Source organism: Hyperolius riggenbachi, chromosome 5 (assembly GCF_040937935.1).
Source record: "Hyperolius riggenbachi isolate aHypRig1 chromosome 5, aHypRig1.pri, whole genome shotgun sequence".
NCBI classification, from domain to species: domain Eukaryota; kingdom Metazoa; phylum Chordata; class Amphibia; order Anura; family Hyperoliidae; genus Hyperolius; species Hyperolius riggenbachi.
Window position 1 is genome coordinate 290,365,264 of NC_090650.1, and position 23,175 is coordinate 290,388,438.

A 23,175-nucleotide genomic window follows, 5' to 3' on the forward strand; every position below is an offset into this window, starting at 1 on the left:
CTGTATATGTCATTATAATCCTGTCTGTGGGAAATGGGATCCTGTAACAGTGCATGTTGAGATGTCTGGGATTTATGTTTAATGTGGTGGAGGCCCTAACATTAGGACCTTGGTTGATGTGGTTAGCACTTTGAGAGAGATCTGTTGAGAGCTCATATCCTTCACTATAGATTTGTTTGAAGAGGGCATACACCCCTCAATTGATTAAAGCGCCCCAGAAGTATAGGAGGTGAAATATCCAAATATCTAGAGTAATAAGGAGTGAGGAGCGCACTATATCAAACCCCTTCTGTCTGTAATAAACACTATATCATGAGTAAAAATATTTAAAAACACAAGTCAATACACCTCATATCAATAAAGGTAATCATATAATATTATATTCCACCTGGAATAGGTAATGCATGAATCAACTTAACAGGCTCTGCAGAGTCCCTGGGGAGCAACAGTTAAGATGGGGGAGGGACAACAAAACAAAGTATTACATAAATAATACCGGGAACATAATATAGTAACAGACAATTTACAAATGAATCATTGCTGAAGCATTGTAATCTTCAGGGAATAAAAAACCAGTGTAAAGATGCTGAGCATCAGGAAATGCTTGACGTATCACGTTTACTGCGCATGATGGTATCGGTCGACGTCTTTCCTTTCCCAAGAAACCATACACCCAGGCTGTAAAAGTGCGGTATGCTGTCTTCCGAAGTTTCCTGAAGAAATATAAAAAAGTATACTTTTTACTACATCGTGCATTACAACTAGAGATGTGGCGAACTGTTCGCCCGGCGAACATCTCTGGAGCTCTTACTACTTCCGGGTCGCACTGACCCGGAGTAGTACGCCTGCGCTGCCCGGCGGAGCGTGTCCTAGATCGCGCTCCTGTTGCCGGGCATTCTCTGCGCATGAGCGTGACGCCGTTCATGACGTCACACACATGCGCAGAAAGTGCCCGGCAACAGGAGCGCGATCGAGGACGCGCTCCGCCGGGCAGCGCAGGCGTACTACTCCGGGTCAGTGCGACCCAGAAGTAGTAAGAGCCCCAGGGATTTGGAGATGTTCGCCGGCAAACGGTTCGGGAACCGTTCGCCACATCTCTAATTACAACGTTATATGGCAAAATTATGGCAAATAAAACTTAATTTCTTAAATCGCAAGGAAAGTCCCATTCACAGGGGGACAATGCGTTTCTTGTAGCCGAACAAACTCAATGGTTCAGGACAGCAGAGATGAGCATTATGCTTGTGTTGTGTATCAGTTGTGACAATAATGAATCTCATTATCTACATGTTATACTTGTGCATATTATATACATACAGTGCATAACCATACCTCTGAGTTCTACCAGCACACCAATCTGAACAATGTTGTCTTGGTGGCATACTGCTTTGCACTCTAATGGCTTATACAAATGTTAGGTGTTGTAAGATCTTAGAAATATATGCTGTCCAAATTTGTATTACCTGTTGTACAACTGATCTAGTGGGGGTTCTGCCACATTTGGATGGAATTTTAGATTTGTTTCCACATATTCAGAAGAAGTACAAGAGTTTATGAAGAATTCGACCTCCGTTATGCAATTTTTTCCTCTTGGAATTTTATCGCACACCTCCTCGATGTGATTGCAACACAACTCTTCAACCTGCGTTTTCATTGGTGTGCATTTTCCGCATTCGCACCAGTCGAACGGCCGTGTCGTATTTTCTTCCTCAGTGTCTGTTTGCAGAAATGCCACCTCTGAAGTCGTTTGTTGTCTTCTGCTGACTGCGGTAGGCTTTTCATAGAAGCTAGGGTCATCCCTCTGGTTAGGGAGTTGACTCCAAAATTTTTCCATGAAACGGTCAATCTGTGTAGGTACAGTAAATATGTATTACAATTTGCACTAAGAACCTTTGAAAAATATGTTTGATGCGTAGAATTTATGTAGTAGATGGATCCCACAAATAATATAAAAACGTACATGAAGTGGTTGGATAAAAAGATTTTAAACTTAACCAGGGCTTCGTACAGTCCCCTGAGCACCAATCCGTCCCTCGCTGTCCTCTTCAGTTTTTCCGCTCAAGTGAAATTATGCATGGCAATCTGGCTTACACATGGTAACAGTTGTGACTGAGGAGGATCTATAGGCATTAGGTGTCCAGTAGACATTAAATTTGTCCCTCGACTTACTCAGAGGATCCCACTGCTGAAAACTGATACTTACCTCGGGAGGATAAAGCTTATGTATCCAAATGCAGCATACACCACTGTCGTGGAATAGCTCAATCAAGCTTGCAGACATCCAAGCTTAGCACCAACATAACAAATCTTTGTCATGTCTCTTGGTACTGCTGTATTTTCCACAGGCTTTATTACATTTCACTTAGTACAGTTGGGTTTGCTTACATGTGCAGAGCAGACCCGATCAGGCTTGGCAATTAATGATTGAGTTTCAGTTGAATCTCGCTATGGGACCATTTCAGGCAGTACAGATTGTTATAGTTGTCAGTAAAGTTCTACTGCGACTGCTTGCAAAGTTGTCTAGTGCCCCTTCAGGGGTCCCATCACTGGATCACCTCTGGTGAGGAGGAATGGGGAAGCCTATTTATCTGCTTTTCCTCAATTCACAGATGATTGTTTTTGAATTAGGTGAGGTAATTGGGTTTATGGACACAGAACGGTACGTCAAGGTAAGAGTATCTGACTTTAGGAGACGATAGTAAATACCATGATTTTAATACTAGTAGCTATAGTCAACACTAACCTGACAATGCCTTGCCATATTTTGTATTGTGCTGAACAAACTGTCATTTCTATGCGATTATCTATATTTGGATGTATACTTACACTTTTATGCCTGGAGCAGGACAAAGGCAATTCCTCTTGAAAGAGCTCTTGTTCTTGATGATTGCTTGATTCCTTTTGAAACAAAAATTTGGGGAAAAGAATGACATGTAATGAGGCATATGGTGATGGAGAGATAAAAAAAATGTTTTTGTTTTCTCTACAGCTTGGGCAAAGACCAAGAGTACATGGTCAATAGATATATGAGCACATAATCAATGCAGACATGGGCTAACAAAGCAAATAAGTGAGAAATGTGGAATAGTATAATTTATGTTTTCTGTGCCCTCACCGCCACTTCGGTGGCTCATTGTCCCCTTCGGTGCAGATGCCTACCTCGCCACATCTGCATCTAATGCGCCTGCTTGAACGCCACTGTAAATCACACTCATGGTGAAAATGTTTCTGCGCAGATGCACAAGTACTGTACCTGCACAGGATGCTCCACAGTAAGTTCTCACCTGCTGAGGTCTGCATCTGCACCAGAGCTTCCAGGAGCCACCGCAGATGTGGCGAGGGCACAGGACGGTTACTACTGCTTTCTGCAGCAGGTTACTGCTGCTTGTACAAATGTGGCCATTACTCTGACAACCAACAGATAAACAAATAGGGAAGCATAGTAGAGAAAATAAAAAATATCCTTTATGCTGCATCACAGCTGCGGCCTGCTTGGAATGAACAACTGTACAGAGCTTTTTTCGGCCACAACAAAAGGCTTGGCTGTTGCATTTGAATCAGTGTGCCCTGAGTGGTACATGCACTCACTCACCAGCATATCACCATCAAATACAGTGAGGGGGCGTGCGCACACACACACACCTACACACACCTACCTACCTCAACATATAGAAAGCATTACCTGTAATGAATCCGTCTCGGCAGTACATTCTGTACTGTAGGTCCCAGTCCAGGTCCCCACTGAGTACTCTAAGTCCTATGGCACATTATAAAATGTAAATTATAAGTAGGACAAACAAAATGTGATCAATTAGCAATGGTAAAAGAAAATGTGTCAGAATAACAATACTTACCATGCTTTCAGAAGCAGTGTCATCAATCACTAGCATATCAGATGCCATTATGCCTCTAAAAATTAAGCAAAAGAGCAATTACATCAAACATGTTAGTATACAAGTAAAATCCTATACTTCGGTAGGTAGAGGGAAAGCATGAGGGACTTCAAACACCACTGGATACATGGTCCCCAATATTTCTCCACAAGGTTTTCTGAAAGATGGTTGCTGCATTCTGCAGGTGCCAAACTATGGTTTCATCTGCTGTTACAACAATAAGCAGCATCCCAAGATGATATGTGTGGCATCACACATGCCGGGTGCAACATGGGGTGAACAGCAGAGGAGACTAGTAGTCCATAGAAGCAAAGCGCCAGTTGAGAGAAATATATATGTATATATTCTAGATGAGCTGGCCCAAGCTAAGGCCCTTCAAAGTGATCCTCTATCCCTGCCCCCAAGTGACCAACAATGTGACAGCCTGTACAGTGAAAATCAATCACTGGAATCGGAGTATCCATTCATGTCTCAAACAGATGATTTCAATCTACACACAATCGTATGGGGAAAATTGAGTGTATGGGCACCTTTACAGTATGAACAAAGAAATGAGACATTGCATATAAATAAACAGAATAGGCGTCCATACACTCATTGATCTTCTGATTTGGATGTGTTCAATTTGGTTTCATCAGTTGGGAATAGCTTTTCCAAAATGTAATGCCAGGTACACACTATGAGATTTTATGTCAAATTAACGGCAAGATTGGTTATATCCAAAAAGACAAATCTGACGTACAATTCAACTATTCAATAGGAAATCGAATAAAAAATAATAATTCGGAAACCACATCAGACATGTTGGAAACAATCGATCTGACAGAACATCTCAGAGTGTGTACCTAGCATAAGATCAACATGACCAAAAGTCTAGCAAAACTAAGGAACTATAATGAATAAAAATTTAGTTTGGGAAATGAACAGGAACTGTGCATGATTGACACTCAATTGCGTTGGTACTGCATAAAACAGTAAAATCGAATTACAGTACATACTCCACTGGAATCTATACACCAATACATTGCTGTGTGTGGTAGAAATCAATTTACTATAGTAATATACTATTACTGCAACTACTGAATCATTTATTTTCAAAAGACAATTATTTTTATAGCAATTTGTGCGTGTATGGGCAACTATACACTCTATCGTGATTATTCTAATGTACATGAAATCTCTCTCTCTCTCTCCTAATAAATAAATATATATTCCATTCCAAAAAAAAAATAAAAAATCTGACCACAGGAGCAGTGAAAATCACAAAGTCACCAATATATTGCTGGATCAGTTCATCCTACTCCTCACTTGTCACTTTCTCTGTAACTGCACATGTTGTCACTCAGATTCGTTACAGTATGCACAAAGAGACAGGGAAATAGAAAATAATCACATGAAATTCAGTCAGTACACTCTGCCACTGCTGCAAATACTGTACATATGGTAAATAGGCTGGATGTACAGAAGGAGACCGAGAAATAAAACAAGAAAATTACTTACTTTTTCCTGTCTGCAGCTACAGCTGAAATCCGATCTCTGCAGACACAATGTGTGCTCTGAAATCACCCTGCTTTTGTGAGGGATATGTGAGGGAGCAGGCTGGTGTTGTACTTTATACTGGTTGAACTCGATGGACGTATGTCTTTTTTCAACCAAAATAACTATGTAACTATGTAATATAAGCAGCCAGTATTGTGAGTGATTAAGCATAACATACAATAAATTGCATAAACTCAAGAAAAAATTGTGCCATAAGAACAAAAAACTGCAACCTGTGAGCTAATGGATGCTCTATAGAGTGGTATGATGCTGGGACCGCAGTGCAAGGCAAGGTGATGGAGGAGAGAGCTTACTTGACCCAGGATGGAGAAGTACCATGATGTGTCCGATAAGGAAGTAAGCCCACGGCAGACTACCGGTGTTGTGGCAGTCATGCCGCTTTATCTTTTTTAATTTGATAAATAGGATCGGATCTCCGGAAAAAATCGAAACCTTTTTTTTTTCATTCGACTGAAAGATTAGATCGGATTTCCTGTTTTTTATTTTTTATTTTTTTTATCGATCCGGAATGCTGGCAATTTTTCTTCAATTTTTCTAAAGATTGCATTTTGTGTGTTACCGTATTTTCCAGACTATAAGACAAACTTTTTTTGGGAAGAAAAGTCCCTGCATCTTATAGCCTGCGCAGTAAGCTGCTTACAACGTCGGCCTCCGCACAGTGCACGGAGATCAGGACGGCGGTGCAGAGTGGAGCGGTTGGCGTGGGACAGTCGGCTGCAAGGGACTGGAGAAAGCCCCAGGTGAGTAAAGCTCATTTTGTAGATTTTCCCTAATAACTCCTTTAAAGCCAAAAGCCATTTTCACCTGTCAGTGCTCCTCCCATTCATTTAGCCATAACTTTATCACCGCTTCTCATACGTGAATGAGCTATATCTTGGGGTTTTTTCACCACAAATTAAACTTTTTGTGGGTGATACTTGTTTTCAGTAATTACTTTATTTTCTATGCATCTTATAGGCAAAAAAAAAAAAAATACACTTTCTCCAATCCATCCCCTATAGTTTTAAAATAAGCAATGCTGCTATAAATAAAACCCACCCATTTCATTTGCCCATTTGTCCCGGCTATAAGAACATTTAAATTATGATCCTAGTACAATGTATGGTGGCAATATAATATATGGAAATAAAGGTGTATTTTTTCTGTTTTTTTTTTTTTGTGACTGGTCAATTGCAATTACAATTGCAAGTACTGAAATAATAGTTATATATCCTCATGCCATACATGCAAGAAAAAGCTTAGTCCCTAAGGAAACTATTAATGGATTTTTTTTAATTTTTTTTTTAGGATTTTATCGGGATTGTTTGAAAACTAGGGTGGGGGGAGGGGAGGGTTATTTAGATTAACTTTATATATTTTTTTTTTTATTAAAAATGTGTGGTGTGTAATTTAACTTTTTTTTCACTAGATGCTAGAAGTGCTAGAAACACTACCCTGGTTAACCAGGAAGTGTTTATTTTTTTTTCTTCAATTTTACTTATGTTTCGTTGTTATGAATGGACTTGGCCCCTCTCAGATACCCAATTAGCTGCTGGAAAAGTATTTTGTGGCTGTAATTCCTTATATGTGAGGGACACTATAGTCTGACAGTTGCATTGCTGAAGATTAACACTTTCAGGCTCTTTCTTCCTTTCTTCTCTCCTGTTCTCTGTGTTTCCTTCCTTTCCTTTTTTCCTCTACCCCCCCCCCCCTTTTTAATATACGGTATATTATTTTGCAGACCATGATGCAAACATGCATGGAACAAGAGCAAGCTGATGAAGCCTAGCCTGAACCAGATGGGTAAAACAAATAGCTGAGAGGTCTGTGAAAAAAAGGGAAAAAGAAAGAAAGAAAGAAAATAACTTCCAGGTAGAGAAAGAAGAAGAGCAACACAGCATGTTTATTTGTGTGCTTGGCACTGTACATACACATATCTATCTTATCATGTCACGTCACTCAAGTTTCCCTTTAAAAGAGTACTTGAGGTCAAAATTACAGAGCCTGTCATAATAGGCCCTGTCTAAATGATAGGTCAAGGTTGAAGGGTTAAATACTTACCTGTTCCGACATCTTCCCTCCAGGCAGGTGATCGCTCTGCCCTCCACGGAGGAACCCCCGAGGCTCTGGCCGTGCCCACCTAAGTCGGCAGCCGTGGCCTGATTTGTAACTGCCGAGCTGGGTAACTACTGTCTCAGATTCCTTTGTTATTCACTAGATGACCTCATATTAAAGGAAACCTAAAGTGAGAGGGATATGGAGGCTGACATATTTATTTCCTTTTAAACAATGACTGTTGCTTGCCATCCTTTTGATCATTCACACATCATTAGAGTCTGAATCACACATCTTAAATAAATATAGTATGTGGCAAATCCAGTCAAACATTGGTTATGCATGCTTGTTCAGGTTCTAAGGCTAAAAGTATTAGAGACAGAGGATCAGATGGACAGCCAAGCAATTTGTAATGTTTAAAAGACAACACTCTACTGCTTCTATAGTGTTTAAAAGGAAAATAATATGGCAGCATCTACAGTATATCAAACAGCCACATTACAATACAAAGGTATGTCAGGTATCATTTTTAAAGGAGGCTCCACCATAAAACCTACCACTACATCTCTAACATAATTACCACCTCTCTGTTATAATTTAAGTAGGCCTCAGTTATTTGGACTGAGTTTTAGGTAAAAGGTTTGTTCGCAGAGTATACCTTTTAATAGAGGTTTTCGTGATGCAGGCAGAAGCATCTCAGTGTCTGCTTGAAGCAGATGATACAAGCAGATACTGAGAAGATGTTCCTAGTCCAAGGTCTTAGGCCTACACTGCCCCAGACAAATGGACTACGGGAACAATCAACATGGGCCATATTTATAAAACATAACATTCCTGCAACTAGGGCATAATATCTTATAGAATATTAATCGAGTAGGTGTGTGTCCTGACATCACAAGGGATCTGAACCAATCATCGATGGATCAGATGGGGTCACATTTAACTCTTTCTGGTTCATATAAAACCCACAGCCGGAGTATGGAGTAGCACTCTTTCTGTCTTGCTACCTGTCCCTGCTGGCTTAAACCTTTATATAATCCATTTCTGTTCTGATATGATGTATGCTGTGCATAGGTAGTCTAGATGATGTAACTTAGTATAGAAAGAAGATAACCTGACTAACATTCAGGAGGAAGGTTAGTCAAGAGCTGTAACGCAACATGAGAATCGGCTTGGCTAAGATGTGACGAACTGTATCTGTATATCTGTGTCCTGAATAAACAACTTGTACTTTGAAGACGCCTAAGAAAGTCTATCTCCTGCTTGCTGTGATGAGTCGTGTTTGCAACTCTTGCTGATGAGTTTGCTGGTGCCGGAGCAAAAGGTAATTTATAACAGTGGTGCCGTTAAACCCTTCACTGTCTAGCGAAACAGGCAGACAAGGGCCAGGGGCCGAATGTTTCAAGAAATTCCACAGCGAAACAAGCGGAGTAGACGTGGACAGGCTTATCGAGCAGATAAGTAGTGTGTGGGAGGCTGCATGAGCCAGCACACGGGCTGCAGTTCGAGGTAATCAGCGGCAGATCTCTTGGACTTTGAATTTCAACTGCGCCATACTCGCAGTTGCATGCCTAAACAGGATCAGAAGCTATCCCAGGCACGGCCCAGCAAATGCCGCAGGGGGTTGATCTGCTGAGCGAAGCGAAGTGAAGCAGAGATACTCAGCAGCTTCGAGGAGAGTGTCCATAGAGATCCGTGGGGAATTTGCTACAGCTGAATCGAACTGGCAGGATAAGAAGTCTGTATTAATAGGCAAGTAGAAAAGTTTGTTTATTTGTTTTTGTAGCAGTGTTTGGGGTCTGTTATATGTTAACAGTGTTTTTTCCCAGCTGTGTGCATTGCTAGTGTGTTATCTTCCTGTGTTATGCTAGTAGCAGCTAGCAGTTCCAGTGTGGGCAGCGTATATAGTTTCTAACAGTATAAAAGTATGGTTTACGTTGTTATATTGCATTATCTTTATTGTATTTGGAGTTGTACAAGGAGTTGATAATGCATTCTGTGTTATGTGCAGCTGCTATGTTAGGTTAGAGGCGGCGTACCTCTTCTCCTGCCCGTTAATGGTGGGAAGGGGGGGGGGGGGAAGGTCGGTTGGAGCTCCGGTGTAGAGCGTACATAGTGCAGTCTTCAGAGTTTAAGTGCTTTAATGTGCAGGTGAGGATTTCGTATTATTTAATGTTCCTGTGTTGCATGTTACAGTTTAATACAGTGGGTATATATACGTTTGTCTATTCACGGGCGTGTTTCTTTTTGCTGGACAGATGTTAACTGTGTTATCTGCTAGGGTTTGTTTTTTTCCTTTTTCTTTCTCTCTCGCTTTCGTTTTTTAGAGAAGGTTTGCTACTGTCTACGCAGTGGGTTAGGAGAGCTGAGAGTGATGCCAGCTGGGTTTCAGTTCAGATGTGTGTGTAGCGTTCCCCGCAGCAGAGATAGGTGGACAGGGGGGGGAGTGTAGCGGCTGATGGATGCTCGTCTCAGAATAAGTTTGTACCTGGGATGGTAACGGTTAAGGTGTTGCTTAGAGTTATACAGCAATGGTTTTTGTGTGAGAAGAGGACACAACACGCTCTAGTAGTTCTGAGTTATGTCTGAGATAAGTGGAATGCTGATTTTCTGCAATGTGTAATTATGCTATATGTAACTAGGCATAAAATGTTTGTTCTGTTTGATTTTTTTTCTTCCTAATGTGTATAGGATTAAGAGGTTGCTATGGGAGATTGCATAGCAGCCATCTTAGCTGGCAGTCCAGGACTCGAAATGGCAGCATTGAGGAGGGCCCGCCCCCACGAGTCATGGCCCCCACACATCATGGCAGGGGGGAGGCTGTGCTCACGGCAACGGGCAGAGCAGCTGAGAGGAAGGGATGGTAGAGATAATGAGACACTCTACTGAGTATCTCGGATCCCGGAGTATTTCCCCAGAGCCTGGGTCCAGGGAAAGGAATGCCAGAATATGTGCACCAAGCAGTTGCTGTGAGACTAGCATGGTCACGGATAGGAAGTGTTTCCCAGCTAGGGGCATGGAGACACGTAGAAGTCAGTTATTTCCCAGGGAGTGATTTGCAAGCACAGCGCAGATCAGGGAAGTATCTGTACTGGGTTGCTTATGGGATTATTCCTTTAAGTGAGGCACCTTAACGGGTGGTGCAGCATGAGTTCCCAATAGAGTAAAAGGGGGGACAGTGCATCAGGGGGTGCCGGAGTTGGAAAAAAAAGGGAGTTGACCAATCCAGGTATCCGTCGCTGCGGCTGCAGAGCGGTAACGTTTTTCCGTTTTTTGTCGTGGACAGGGCCAGAGCTTGACCAAGAGGTCAATGCGGGGCTGGGACTGTTTGTGCGTTTTCTCATCCACTGATTGGTCAAATATTTTTTTTTCCAGCTCCTACCAAGTGTAGCGCAAAGAACAAGAACTGGCAGCAGTTCATGGGCATTTTATAAAGATGAAGGAATTTCCATTTACAGAGTGACAGGGTATCAGTACAGTGTTTGCCATATGACTACCTACCAAGTGGTCATTCAGGGATCTGCATACAGGCATTTGACGCTGGAATGCTTAGCCCTGCACCCTGTGTAGTTTAAGTGCAAAGTGCTCCTTTCTACAGGGAGGCAGCCATTTTTTTTTGTAGGCTGGGGGTAGTAGCACGGCAAACATTGGTCAGAGGGTACAACACACAAGACTTCTAGCAGAGCTGGTATCGCAATGAAGTTCTAGGTAAGTAAATGCGAAAATGAGCAAGAGCATTGCAGGCTCACCTGCAAAGCAGCAACAGGTGTGTGGCATCCGTAATCTGTGCATACGACGGCCGCGTATGTACAGAAGGGGGGATGTGGGGAGAGCTTGCAATGAGGTGAGTGCTTCCAAAGGTGAAGTCCGCGGTAGCATATTTTAAACAGGCAAGTACTTAGGATAGTACTTAGGGGAGAGAAGTTTAACTCCAATCTACCAAAAAGAGTAAACAGAGTTCATGAGAACCATAAAGCAACGAGATCAATTACGGTATATATTGATCAATTTAAAGTGTACAGAGTACAAGCCGCAGAGCGAAACCCAAATCATTAATAAGAATTGATTTGTTTGTATTTCGATTTCAGGAGTTTGGCAATGTGGAAGCAAGAAAGCTGAGGTGCTGGCAGCCGAGACAGAGATGTCAGTCGGATAAGCAAAAGGCTCCAGATGCCAATCCGAGTTTGGAGAACAGCGAGATTCCTGAGATCGGAAAGAGACTAAAAAAACTGACTGAGCAAAGCATAATGCAAATTGCTAATGTTTTTCTTTCCCAAGGAGGTGCTTTTATAATGAAGAGTACCGTGCTGATGGTGATCCTAGGCTGCCATTTCGTCCTAGGAGACCGAAGAGAGGACATTCTCATGAACAATAAGGGGTTAATGAGAACACAAGGCCCAAGCATGTTAATGTTTGGAGACAAAGGTACTGATCCTTTCCCACCTCCCTCTGATTGGCACAGATAGACCAAGCAGGGATGGAGGAAAAGAGCACTTGTGCCAGGGGGAAACAAATTTCATGGCACAATGTTGGTGAAAGGTCTGAAGGGTCAGGTGTGCTGGAAGTTTGAATTTAACGGCAGTGTAAATCTGCTCTTGAATGTCACACTCCCAGAATCGATGCACCGATCAAAAGTTTTGTTAAAAGGTACAGTGCAGTACAATGGGTACATGCAAAAGGTGGAGTGTGTGATTCAGGGATACCTTGTCTTGGTTATCCAGAGTGAGATGGTTCCAGATTGGAGAGGAACGAGCAGGAGGTGTCAATTCTCCTACAGGAGAGACGCAGGGGACAACATCACACTCTGGGGTTACCAACAGAGGTTGTCTCTGAAACAACTATACACACGTAAAGGCTGGAAAGCCGAGGGTTTGTGGTTCTCGAAACAAGAAGTAAAAATCGAGATCCAGCCACAGTCTCAGGTGATCAAGAGGGTGGGGAGAGCAATCCCAAGCAAGGGAGAGTCCACACAGGTAACATCCTCACTACATGGGTCACAACATGAGACAATACCACACAGTCCATATTCAAGCACTTATCCTCATGCTAGATGGGTAAGTGAGGAGGTACTCTTAATTGAAAGATTGCAGAGAGTACATTCTTCCCGACCTAAGGTACGCATGTTGCCTCAGGACATAAGGGGGGCAAAGGTCCAAGCAGGACAGTTGGGAACATCTTTTGTCATTGATATGCTAATCAATTTCCCAGAAGAAAGAGTACCTACCGTGTTCTTCTGGGGAGGGCCACAAGGGTTAGCATGGGACGTGAGTTTGATGGATCCGGGGACTTTTTGGAGTAGAGAGGTAGAATCCTGGGATACATCAGGTAGCACCCTGGGGACTCTCTATGACGGAAGGGTGATGGGACTAAAACGGGGGAGTTTAAAAATAGCGCCCTTAGTCCGGGAGGATGAAGGACCATGGACATACGTTTTTTGCATCCCACAGTCCCTAGAGTTTAAGGGTCCAAATAGATCTTGCATAATAAGAAGGGGAACCGTGACAGTAAAAGTGGGGGTTCCTACAATGCCTAAAGCTCAGGTAGTCACCCTGCCAGTGACGACCCAGGAACCCCACCTACCATCATGTGATACACACCAGGTTGTAAAAAGTGGCCCTTTTCAGTTAAATCAACTGAGGGCGACTCCAGTTATCATGGAGGCCCAGCTTCAATTGATCACTTGGCAGATTAACTTAGAAGCGTGGGTAATATCTAATATATACCCTAACTGCAGCACTGTCACTGCCACCCTGGTACAGGCTTTTATGTCATGGGCACATTCCACAGGGAAAAGTGTAGCCAGAAGAAGGTCCCGAGATTTAGCAGATACACTCTTGGGAGGCATGGGCGCTGGAATGGGGGTAGCAAACAGTGTAGACATAGAAGGGATGACAGAGGTCATTCAACAATTAGGCACATTGGGACAGCAGAATGTGGGTACCGAACACCATCTGAACTTGGTTTTGGAACAGTTAACGGACAACACCTATAGAGTTCAGGGGTACACTCAAAGGCACATTCAAATAATTCTTCAGAAGATGATCGCACATGCTAGGGGTACTGCATGGGAGACAGCATGCCTGTCAATGCAGACCGAGTTAACAGCAGATTTTAAGATAATGGCTCAAGCCTTATCAGAAGGTAAAACTCCTTTACAGCTGAGACTTGACAAGGAGTGATTTGTCGGTTTTCCGGGGGAAGGATCTTTTGCATGGAGGCACAGAGAGGTGTGGATAAACAAATGGATAGGGTGCGACAATTTTTTATGCACTGCTACTTCCTTAGTTCCTACCGGTGGAGAAACCCAGGTAGTTTTTCCAGTAGTATTCCTGGGTACACCTGTTTCCTCAACATATGGTTACACCATGACCTGAGAGGTCATCGGTTTTTGGTGCTAGATGGGGAGGTGAAACAAGTAGATTTGTCATCATGCTGGCAATTCTCAGAGAGGTACCTGTCTGTGTTTGCCGGGGCAAGTCCGATTTAGTGAGGAAGCCTGCAGGTTCAATAACACAGAGTGCGCAGCTGCCATTCAAAAGATCCCTCCTAATGCCAAACCAATATCTCCGGTGGCTGAAGGAAAAGTGTGTTTTTTAAACATGAGGTATAATGACACATTCATTGTACATTTTCATAATTGTTCCGATAGGGTTGATCTTTCAAGGGGAACATATTGTGTGAGCAGAGATCCCATACGGATCAAGTCATCCAGGTTTGACTACATTATCCCTCAAATTGTTAGGAGAACTCTAAAGTTCAAAGCTCCACAGGAAGTGCCCATCCTGAGGAATAACACGCCATGGGACAAATGGGTACAGGTTTTGACACAAGATCACACTTTGTTAAAATGGTTAAACAAACAGAACACTAAATTAGAGGTGATATTTCATCATGATCAAGGTGATCTTAAAGAGGTTGAACACATATACATATATACAAATATAATCAGGTGAGTTCCAGTCTGACCTGGTGGAAACGGTTTCTGGCGATATTCCAGGGACATTCGGACTGGGCCTCTACAATTCAGAATTTCTTCCTACATTCACTGGTTGTAGTGATGGGGGTGGCAATCTTGGGAATCATTATACAGGTGAGTTTGTGTGTAAAATTACGCAAACAAATTAACACGGTTAAGAGATTGGTGCCCCATAATCTCATGAACCAATATTTCCAAATTAAGGGATATACAGGGTTAAGGGTATAGGTGTAGCAGTACGTGTGATGAAGCTGATTGTATAAAGGCGCTCTTTTAGAAGGCACCTGGCACTGCTCCGTCAGGTAACAGACAAACAAGTTTCACTTTTCTGTGATCATGCAAGTTTGTGAGTGATACGCAAGTGACACAAATGCTGAGAATGTGGTGTAGAGGGACTTAGAAGTAGGGTATTCCCAGATAGCCTGGTTACAGGAAGACCAAGAGGTCTTGCCCTCTCTACCAGGGATAACCGCCTAGAGCAGAGAAGTTGTGTGAGCACGAGCATCGAAAAGTGAAACATACAGAAAAGAAACCAGGTACTGCTGGGTTCAGAAGCTGGGATCTGTGGAGCAAGCCATTTTAGGGGGGATTGTTATAATTTAAGTAGGCCTCAGTTATTTGGACTGAGTTTTAGGTAAAAGGCTTGTTCGCAGAGTATACCTTTAAATAGAGGTTTTTGTGATGCAGGCAGAAGCATCTCAGTGTCTGCTTGAAGCAGATGATACAAGCAGATACTGAGAAGATGTTCCTAGTCCAAGGTCTTAGGCCTACACTGCCCCAGACAAATGGACTACGGGAACAATCAACATGGGCCATATTTATAAAACATAACATTCCTGCAACTAGGGCATAATATCTTATAGAATATTAATCAAGTAGGTGTGTGTCCTGACATCACAAGGGATCTGAACCAATCATAGATGGATCAGATGGGGTCACATTTAACTCTTTCTGGTTCATATAAAACCCACAGCCGGAGTATGGAGTAGCACTCTTTCTGTCTTGCTACCTGTCCCTGCTGGCTTAAACCTTTATATAATCCATTTCTGTTCTGATATGATGTATGCTGTGCATAGGTAGTCTAGATGATGTAACTTAGTATAGAAAGAAGATAACCTGACTAACATTCAGGAGGAAGGTTAGTCAAGAGCTGTAACGCAACATGAGAATCGGCTTGGCTAAGATGTGACGAACTGTATCTGTATATCTGTGTCCTGAATAAACAACTTGTACTTTGAAGACGCCTAAGAAAGTCTATCTCCTGCTTGCTGTGATGAGTTGTGTTTGCAACTCTTGCTGATGAGTTTGCTGGTGCCGGAGCAAAAGGTGATTATAATCAGGTTCTAAGGCTAAAAGTATTAGAGACAGAGGATCAGATGGACAGCCAAGCAATTTGTAATGTTTAAAAGACAACACTCTACTGCTTCTATAGTGTTTAAAAGGAAAATAATATGGCAGCATCTACAGTATATCAACCAGCCACATTACAAAGGTATGTAAGGTATCGTTTTTAAAGGAGGCTCCACCATAAAACCTACCACTACATCTCTAACATAATTACCACCTCTCCATGAGCACAAGGTGTGGTTGAGCTCTTGACAATGACGGTGGGGAAAAGATGTGTGCCTCTTGCATAGTCCCGTCTACCATGTCATGGACCTTACGCGCTAGTATTGTTCAGGCAGTAGAGCCTCATGCTGTCCAGCTATATATATATATATATATATATATGTGTGTGTGTGTATAATGTGTGAATCACTGAGGGGGTAACTGATGGGTGCCACTATAAATATCGCCACAAGTGCAATTTGCCAGAGATTGCCCAGCACCTTGCCTTGAAGTGAAACTAAGCCAATGGAAAGAAAAGGTGTTTCACTTACCAGGGGCTTATACCAGCCTCCTGCAGCTGTCCTGTGTCCGCGCTGGTCCTCAGTGATCCTCTGGTCCACTGTTATGGCTTAGTTTTGTTTCACTTTAGGTTCCCTTTAAGTTGGTTAACTCTTTCCATACCAGATGTTTCTGGCTCCTTATTTTTCACAGAATTTGTTCTGTGATCACTGTTATTGGCTCACAAGTGACAGAGCTCAGCTGTCAAAAGAGCTGCTGTGAAGTCACTGCAGTCCCTCATTTAATCACCAGGGGCTCGATTCACAAAGCGGTGATAACCCAGTTATCACGCCTAAAAGACTTTAGGCGTGATAACCTTTGCACCACTGAGTTATCACCGATTTTTGCTCTAACTCGCGCGAAGTTTCCGCGCGTACGCGCAAAGTCCCATAGGGCTTAATGGGAGCTTCGCGCGAAGCGGGGACGCTGCGCGCGCGCGTGCGCGGTTGCGCGCGCAAAACTTTGCGAGCGGAAAATTCGCGCGAGTTGCTTCTTATCATGCCTAAAGTGAGTTTAGGCGTGATAAGGGGCTTTTCACTGGCATGCAAACACTTTGCACCGCTTTGTGAATCAAGCCCCAGATGTCATTATTTTATAATGTTTGCATAGTGTTGTATTTTGCACTTCAAAAGTTAATATTTTCTGTTTGTTGAATTGTTTGGAATAAGGCACCACAGAAAAAGGTGTGTGTGCATCAAATGCACCCCTTTCCATGTGATAAATGGCTGGTGCTGCTAGTGGCACACCTCTGTTGATATGAAACCTATTTTTCTCTGCCTTCACTATTTTTGTTGTTTAAATCAGGTTCTCTGAAATGTCAAACTGCATTATATTGTGACCTGCTTGGAATATAAACTTTGATTTGCTCACATATTTTTTTGTGCTGTTCTTTTGCTTTGATATGTTGATTACAATAATCCTGACATGTGTTTTCCATGTTGTCCTGTAGGGCTCGTTTCCACTAGTGCGGCGTGCGTCTCGCAGACGCACGTCGGCACTGAGCGGGTGGGCGGGATCGCAGGCGAATCCCATGAGCAGTGCCATGCACGGCTATGGGATTCGCAGCCTCCGCCGCAAATTCTGCGGGGGGTTCCGGCCGAATCGCTCCCGCAAGCGATACCGCCACAGCGCCGTCATCCCCTATGGCAGAGTTTCCCCGTGCGATTCATGTGCGGGGAAACTCTGCGGAATCTTGGTGGAAACCGCGATAGTGGAAATGGGCCCTAAAAGTTAAAGTAGTTTTTGTGAATTTGGGGGTGTTTTTTTTAATTTTCAGTATTTCTGCATAAATATGACCTTTAAGGGAACCAAGCACCAGTGTTGGACTGGGAGCTGAAAAAACTGAGGAAATCCACCTGCTGGCCAAGCAGCAGTAACCCTGTGTGATCACTCCAAATAGAGACCTGCAGCAAGACTTCACTGTGAGTAGCAACACCTGATTACTGCTGCTTGGCCAGCAAGTCGATTTCCTCAGCTTTACCAGCTCCCAGTCTGACACTGCCAAGCACCACTTTTTTCCTGACTTGAAATAGGTATAGGAGCTGCCTAGTTCTCTCCTCCCCTTCTAGCTGTTCATTATTTATTCACAGGGAAGGTGTGAAGATGAGCAAAAAATAGAAGACGGCACACAGAAAGGCTTCTTCAAGTAATCTGTATTAGGTTCATACAGTTACAGAGTGTCAGGACACGACATGTTTCGGGCTCCGCCCTTCCTCAGGTGTGCCACTCCCAGCACACATGACACCCTTATACCCCACCCACAGGAAGTCATCTGATCCACCTGGATCACATGACCACAGTAAATAAACATACAAATAAACAATTTCAAAATTGACATATTCAAACAGGGGAACTACACCATAAGATGTCTACCCCAGAAGATCTTGAGGATAGCTCACCCCTCATCATAAAGTCCTTAAATCATAATCTTAACAAAAGTTTATCATCATGCAAATGTAGTCCTGTACGAGTAACAGGTGGCAGCCAACATTCTGTACCTACAAAGAGAGGACAATCAGAGGAAACATTTCAAGCTCAGGCATTCATTTAACCCATTAGGGTCAACACAGTTAAACCTCCTAATCCATTTGGCTTCACATTGTAATAATTTTTTCTTTCGATCTCCCCCTCTTGAGAATGTAGGAACACTGCAAACAACAAACCACCGAAGCTGAGTTGCGGTGTGTTGTTTTTTCAGGAAATGACGTGAGACCGATGTCTCACATTCCTTTTTACCTGCCGCAAAGTTGGATATGTCTCTCTTGTGTTCCTGGATTCTTTTCTTTACCTCCCACTCCGTCTTCCCGATATAGACATACCAACAGGGACACTTGAGCCCATACACCTCGTATGTACGTAAGCAGGTGTACCTGTCCCTAATAGGTACCCTCTCACCGGTGGAAGGGTGGGAGAAAAAGGAACCTTTCAAAATTGCATTGCAGCAATTGCAGCCAAGACAGGGGACTGTCCCTCTCCTCTGTGGAGGGACCCCCTTACTCGGACGCGGCTGGATGTCTAGAGTCACAGACCTGTCCCAGGTGTGTGTCCAGTGTGTTGCATACAAAGGTGTGAAGATGGCATCTGTGACTTCTGTAACTCTTTTTGCTAATACGTGCAATACAATAATTACAGCAGTCCTCATCTACCTAAAAGGTCTAGAAACTAGGAGGAAGTAGGATAATAAAGGTCTCTGCTAAACTTTTAAATGTAAAAAGAAGAGGTAAAATGTAAGCCTTTTTTTTAATGAGCCACATTGTTGACATGCATATTAAATGTGCTATTGACATGCCCTGGGTGCTAAAAAAAACTGCTTGGTTCACTTTTAGGGCCTATTTCCTCTAGTTGCAAATCACGGCCGTTTTACACACGCAATTTTGGATACGGAGTCAAAGCCTATTGAAATGAATATGGTGTATGCATCCGAATCATGTGTCAGCTAAAACAGATGTGTGTTGCAGTTTTCTGCAGTTCGCATCAGAAAACCCATAGCCATGCATGGCACGACAAAGGCATATGGATGTGAATTTGCATCAGCACAGGTGCTGCATCCATTTTTGGAAATACACTTAGCAGCCCAGTGGAAATGTGTCCTAAATATTATCTGTTTTTAACCTCCCTGGCGGTAATCCCGAGTGTAGCCTGGGCTAGCTGCTCAGTGCAGAGCAATGGTGCGCAGCGGGCGTTTTTACTCACCTCTTGGGGATCTAGACGTCGGTAGCCGTTCTCCTTCCTGTCCATCAAGGCTCTGAATCACTCTAGTGAGATCACCGTCAGTGATCTCGCTACAGAATTACAGCGCCACCCGAAGGACAGAGGTAAAATTGCAGCGCGGGAGCGAGGAGAGTGAGAGCAGGGGCTGCTGCAGAGACAGCGGCAGCATGATTTTTTTCCTGGTTTTACGGTCTGAAACATTTTAATAAGAGCCTAAAATCTGGAAATAATCATACTGCCAGGGAGGTTAAACCAGCTCCTATTTTTAGATAATGAGAAATCAAGTAGACAAATTAGTTCATACCATTAGGCCCATTTATTTATTTATTAAGCAGGAGAATCCAAAGTCACATATGTCTATATGGCAAATGAGTGTGGGTCTTTGGTTTCAGTAACTGGAGGGCCTCATTTGGACAGTTATAACTGAACTAAATGTTTCTGGGAACTGTTGATCAGTCTTGCATCAACTTGAACAAATTTTACCTAATTGCTCCTTAACCATTTCAGCCCGTAGGGATTTTTCCCCTTATGCATCAGAGCAATTTTCACCTCCCATTCATTCGCTAATAACTTAATCACTACTTATCACAATTTATTGATCTATATCTTGTTTTTTCCACCACTAATTAGGCTTTCTTTTTGCTAAGAATTATTTTTTTTATAAATGCATTTTAACAGGAATATTAAGAAAAAAATTGAAAACAATCATTATTTCTCAGTGTTCAGCCATTATAGCTTTACATTAATACATGCTACCATAATTAAAACCTATGTATTTTATTTGCCCATTTGTCTCGGTTATTACACCATTTAAATGTTGTCCCTATCACAATGTATGGCGCCAATATTTTATTTGGAAATAAAGGTGCATTTTTTCTATTTTGCGTCCATCACTATTTACAAGCTTATAATTTAAAAAATGTTCGTAGTATACCCCCTTCACATGCATATTTAAAAAGTTCAGACCCTTAGGTAACTATTTATGTTTTGTTTTTTTTTGTTTTTTTGTGAATTGTATTTTTTTTTCATTAAAAATTTTATTTGGGTAATTTTTGGGTGTTGGGAAATAAACAGTTAATTTTTAATGTTGGCATGAAAAATGTATGTAGATGTGGTTTTACTATTTCGCCACAAGATGGCCACCTTGAATTTTTTCTTTTTCCTTGTGCTTCTTGCTTACCGGAAGCACAAGGTGGACGGGGAATTTTTTTTTTTTTTTTTTTAGAAAAACTGCTGTCTCTGATTAGAAATAATCGTTTTTTCTGCTGGCAACTTAGATCGGTGAACTGATCACTGATCCCAGGGCTACCGGGGGACAGCGCGGGGATACGAGGGCACGCCCACGGTCGCGCTCGGAAGCGAGCCGAAATGCGCCTCTGCAGCAGAGCAGCCGCCTGGATGTGAGGATCACGTCCGGGCGGCTGAAATCGTTAAAGGGGCACTATAGGAAAAACTGTAAAATTTTAAATATGTGCAAACATACACAAATAAGAAGTACATTTTTTCCCAGAGTAGCATGAGCCATAAATTACTTTTCTCCTATGTTGCTGTCACTTACAATAGGTAGTAGAAATCTGACAGAAGTGACAGGTTTTGGACTAGTCCATCTCTTCATAGGGGATTCTCAGCAATGCTTTTATTCTTTATAAAGATATTCCTAAAAAAGGATTTAAACAATGATGCTGGTCAGCTTCCCTGCTCCCTACACCAGTTTTTTGGCAGTTGGACAGAGCAACTGCCATTCACGAAGTGCTTTTGAAATTAAATATATCACTGAGAATCCCCTATAAAGAGATGGACTAGTCCAAAACCTGTCACTTCTGTCAGATTTCTACTACCTACTGTAAGTGACAGCAACATAGGAGAAAAGTAATTTATGGCTCATTTTACTCTGGAAAAAATGTACTTATTTGTATATGTTTGCATACATTTTAAATTTTACAGTTTTTCACTGTAGTGCCCCTTTAAAGAGACACTGAAGCCTCTTAAAATACCACTTTTTATTCAACATTTAACTTCAGCACTATAAGTGAAGCTAAAATGCTGCATCCTCGCGGCAGAAAACTGTTTAGAAACCCCCTAAATACCAGGGCAAAAATCTGCGACTTTTAAAGTTGTGGATTTTGCTGCTTGGGGAGGCAGAGCTTAGTGCTGTAGCTCTGCCTCCATTAGCATCAATCACCGCTGATCGCCGCCTCTCCCCCACCCCTCTCAGTGAAGGAAGACTGAGAGGGGCGGGGAGAGGCGGCGATCAGTGAGGATTGATGCAAGTAGAGGCAGAGCTACAGCCCTAAGCTCTGCCTCTGCTAGGAAGCAATCCCCACATTTAGCCCAGGGGATTTGGGGGATCTCTAAACAGCTTTCTGCCGCGAGGATGAAGTATTTTAGCTTGCTTGGCTTATAGTGCCAAAGTTAAATGTTGAATAAAAAATGGGATTATAGGACACTTCAGAGTCTCTTTAAAGGACCACGATCACGAAAATAGTGAGATTTAAAGGACATGTTAACACATTTAAGTAAGAAGTACATTTCTTCCAGAGTAAAATGAGCCAAAAATTACTTTTCTCCTATGTTGCTGTCACTTACTCTAGGTAGTCAACATCTGACATTACTGAAAGGTTTTGGAGTAGCTCATCTTCTCATGGGAGGATCTCAGGGATTTCTTTAGTTTTCAAAAGCACTTAGTGATTGGCAGTTGGTCTGTCTAACTGCCAAAAAAGTGTACAGCGAGCAGGGAGGCTGGCCGCATCTTTGTATAAATCCTTTTTGGGGATTGTCTTTATAAGAATAAAGGTCATGGGAAGAATCCCCCATGAAGAGATGAACTAGCCCAAAACCTGTCGGTTCTGTCATATTTCTACTACTTACTGTAAGTTACAGCAAGATAAGAAAAAAGTAATTCATTTTACTCTGGAAGAAACATACTTATTTGTACTGTATGTGTTAACATGTGTTTTAAATTTTACATTTTTTCGCGAAAGTAGTCCTTTAAGGTGCCTATACATCATGAGACATTCCTCGATTCGATCACTGTGAATGAATCTGTCAAAGATTGTTACCCCAACATGCCACCCAATCATAAATTCAATCAATTTCTACCAGAAATCGATTGCCATTACAGATCAGACAGGACAATGTTTTAATGGTCGATTGGGGGCGGGGAAGGGGTGTTGTGGTATGTATGTGGGAGGGCCTAGAGCCGGTGATGCTAATGCTGCTCTCCCTGGGGCCTTATGCAGAGTATTAACGCAACAAAGCACTCTGACACTCCCCTCTGCAGCTGACTCCTCTATGCTGCTGTCATATCCCAGTGCCCGGTTCAGTAGTGCCTAAGTTACACAGGGGCATTAATTATAAGGCTATCGGAGTCATGACACTGGCTCTGCATAACAGAAACAGCATGCTGACAAACATACACACAATATCATTTCAGCAAATATTTGTGTAAGTTCCATGTGATGTAGAAAACTATAGTTACTATTTTAATTCTACAATATATGAGCTATTAAAACCTGAATGTGAGGGTGTTTCATTGATTTTGAAAGCTGACCTGAGAACTGTGAACCAAAGCATAATTTCAGTAAAAGAGGTAAATGATTCTTTTTTTTCTATTTC

The 23,175-nt window shown here is 42.4% G+C and overlaps 1 protein-coding gene across 1 annotated transcript in view; it reads right to left on the bottom strand.

Moving 5' to 3' along the window:
• Positions 1-523: 523 nt before the first annotated feature.
• LOC137519396 (uncharacterized) overlaps positions 524-23,175 on the bottom strand; it is a 30,241-nt gene continuing 7,589 nt past the window's right edge. Inside the window, exons 3-5 of the mRNA XM_068238350.1 lie at positions 3,855-3,909; positions 1,464-1,846; positions 524-713 (exon numbers count right to left, since the gene is read on the bottom strand). Of these exons, the coding sequence (XP_068094451.1) occupies positions 524-713; positions 1,464-1,846; positions 3,855-3,909 (628 nt within the window). The remainder of the gene's footprint in view (positions 714-1,463; positions 1,847-3,854; positions 3,910-23,175) is intronic.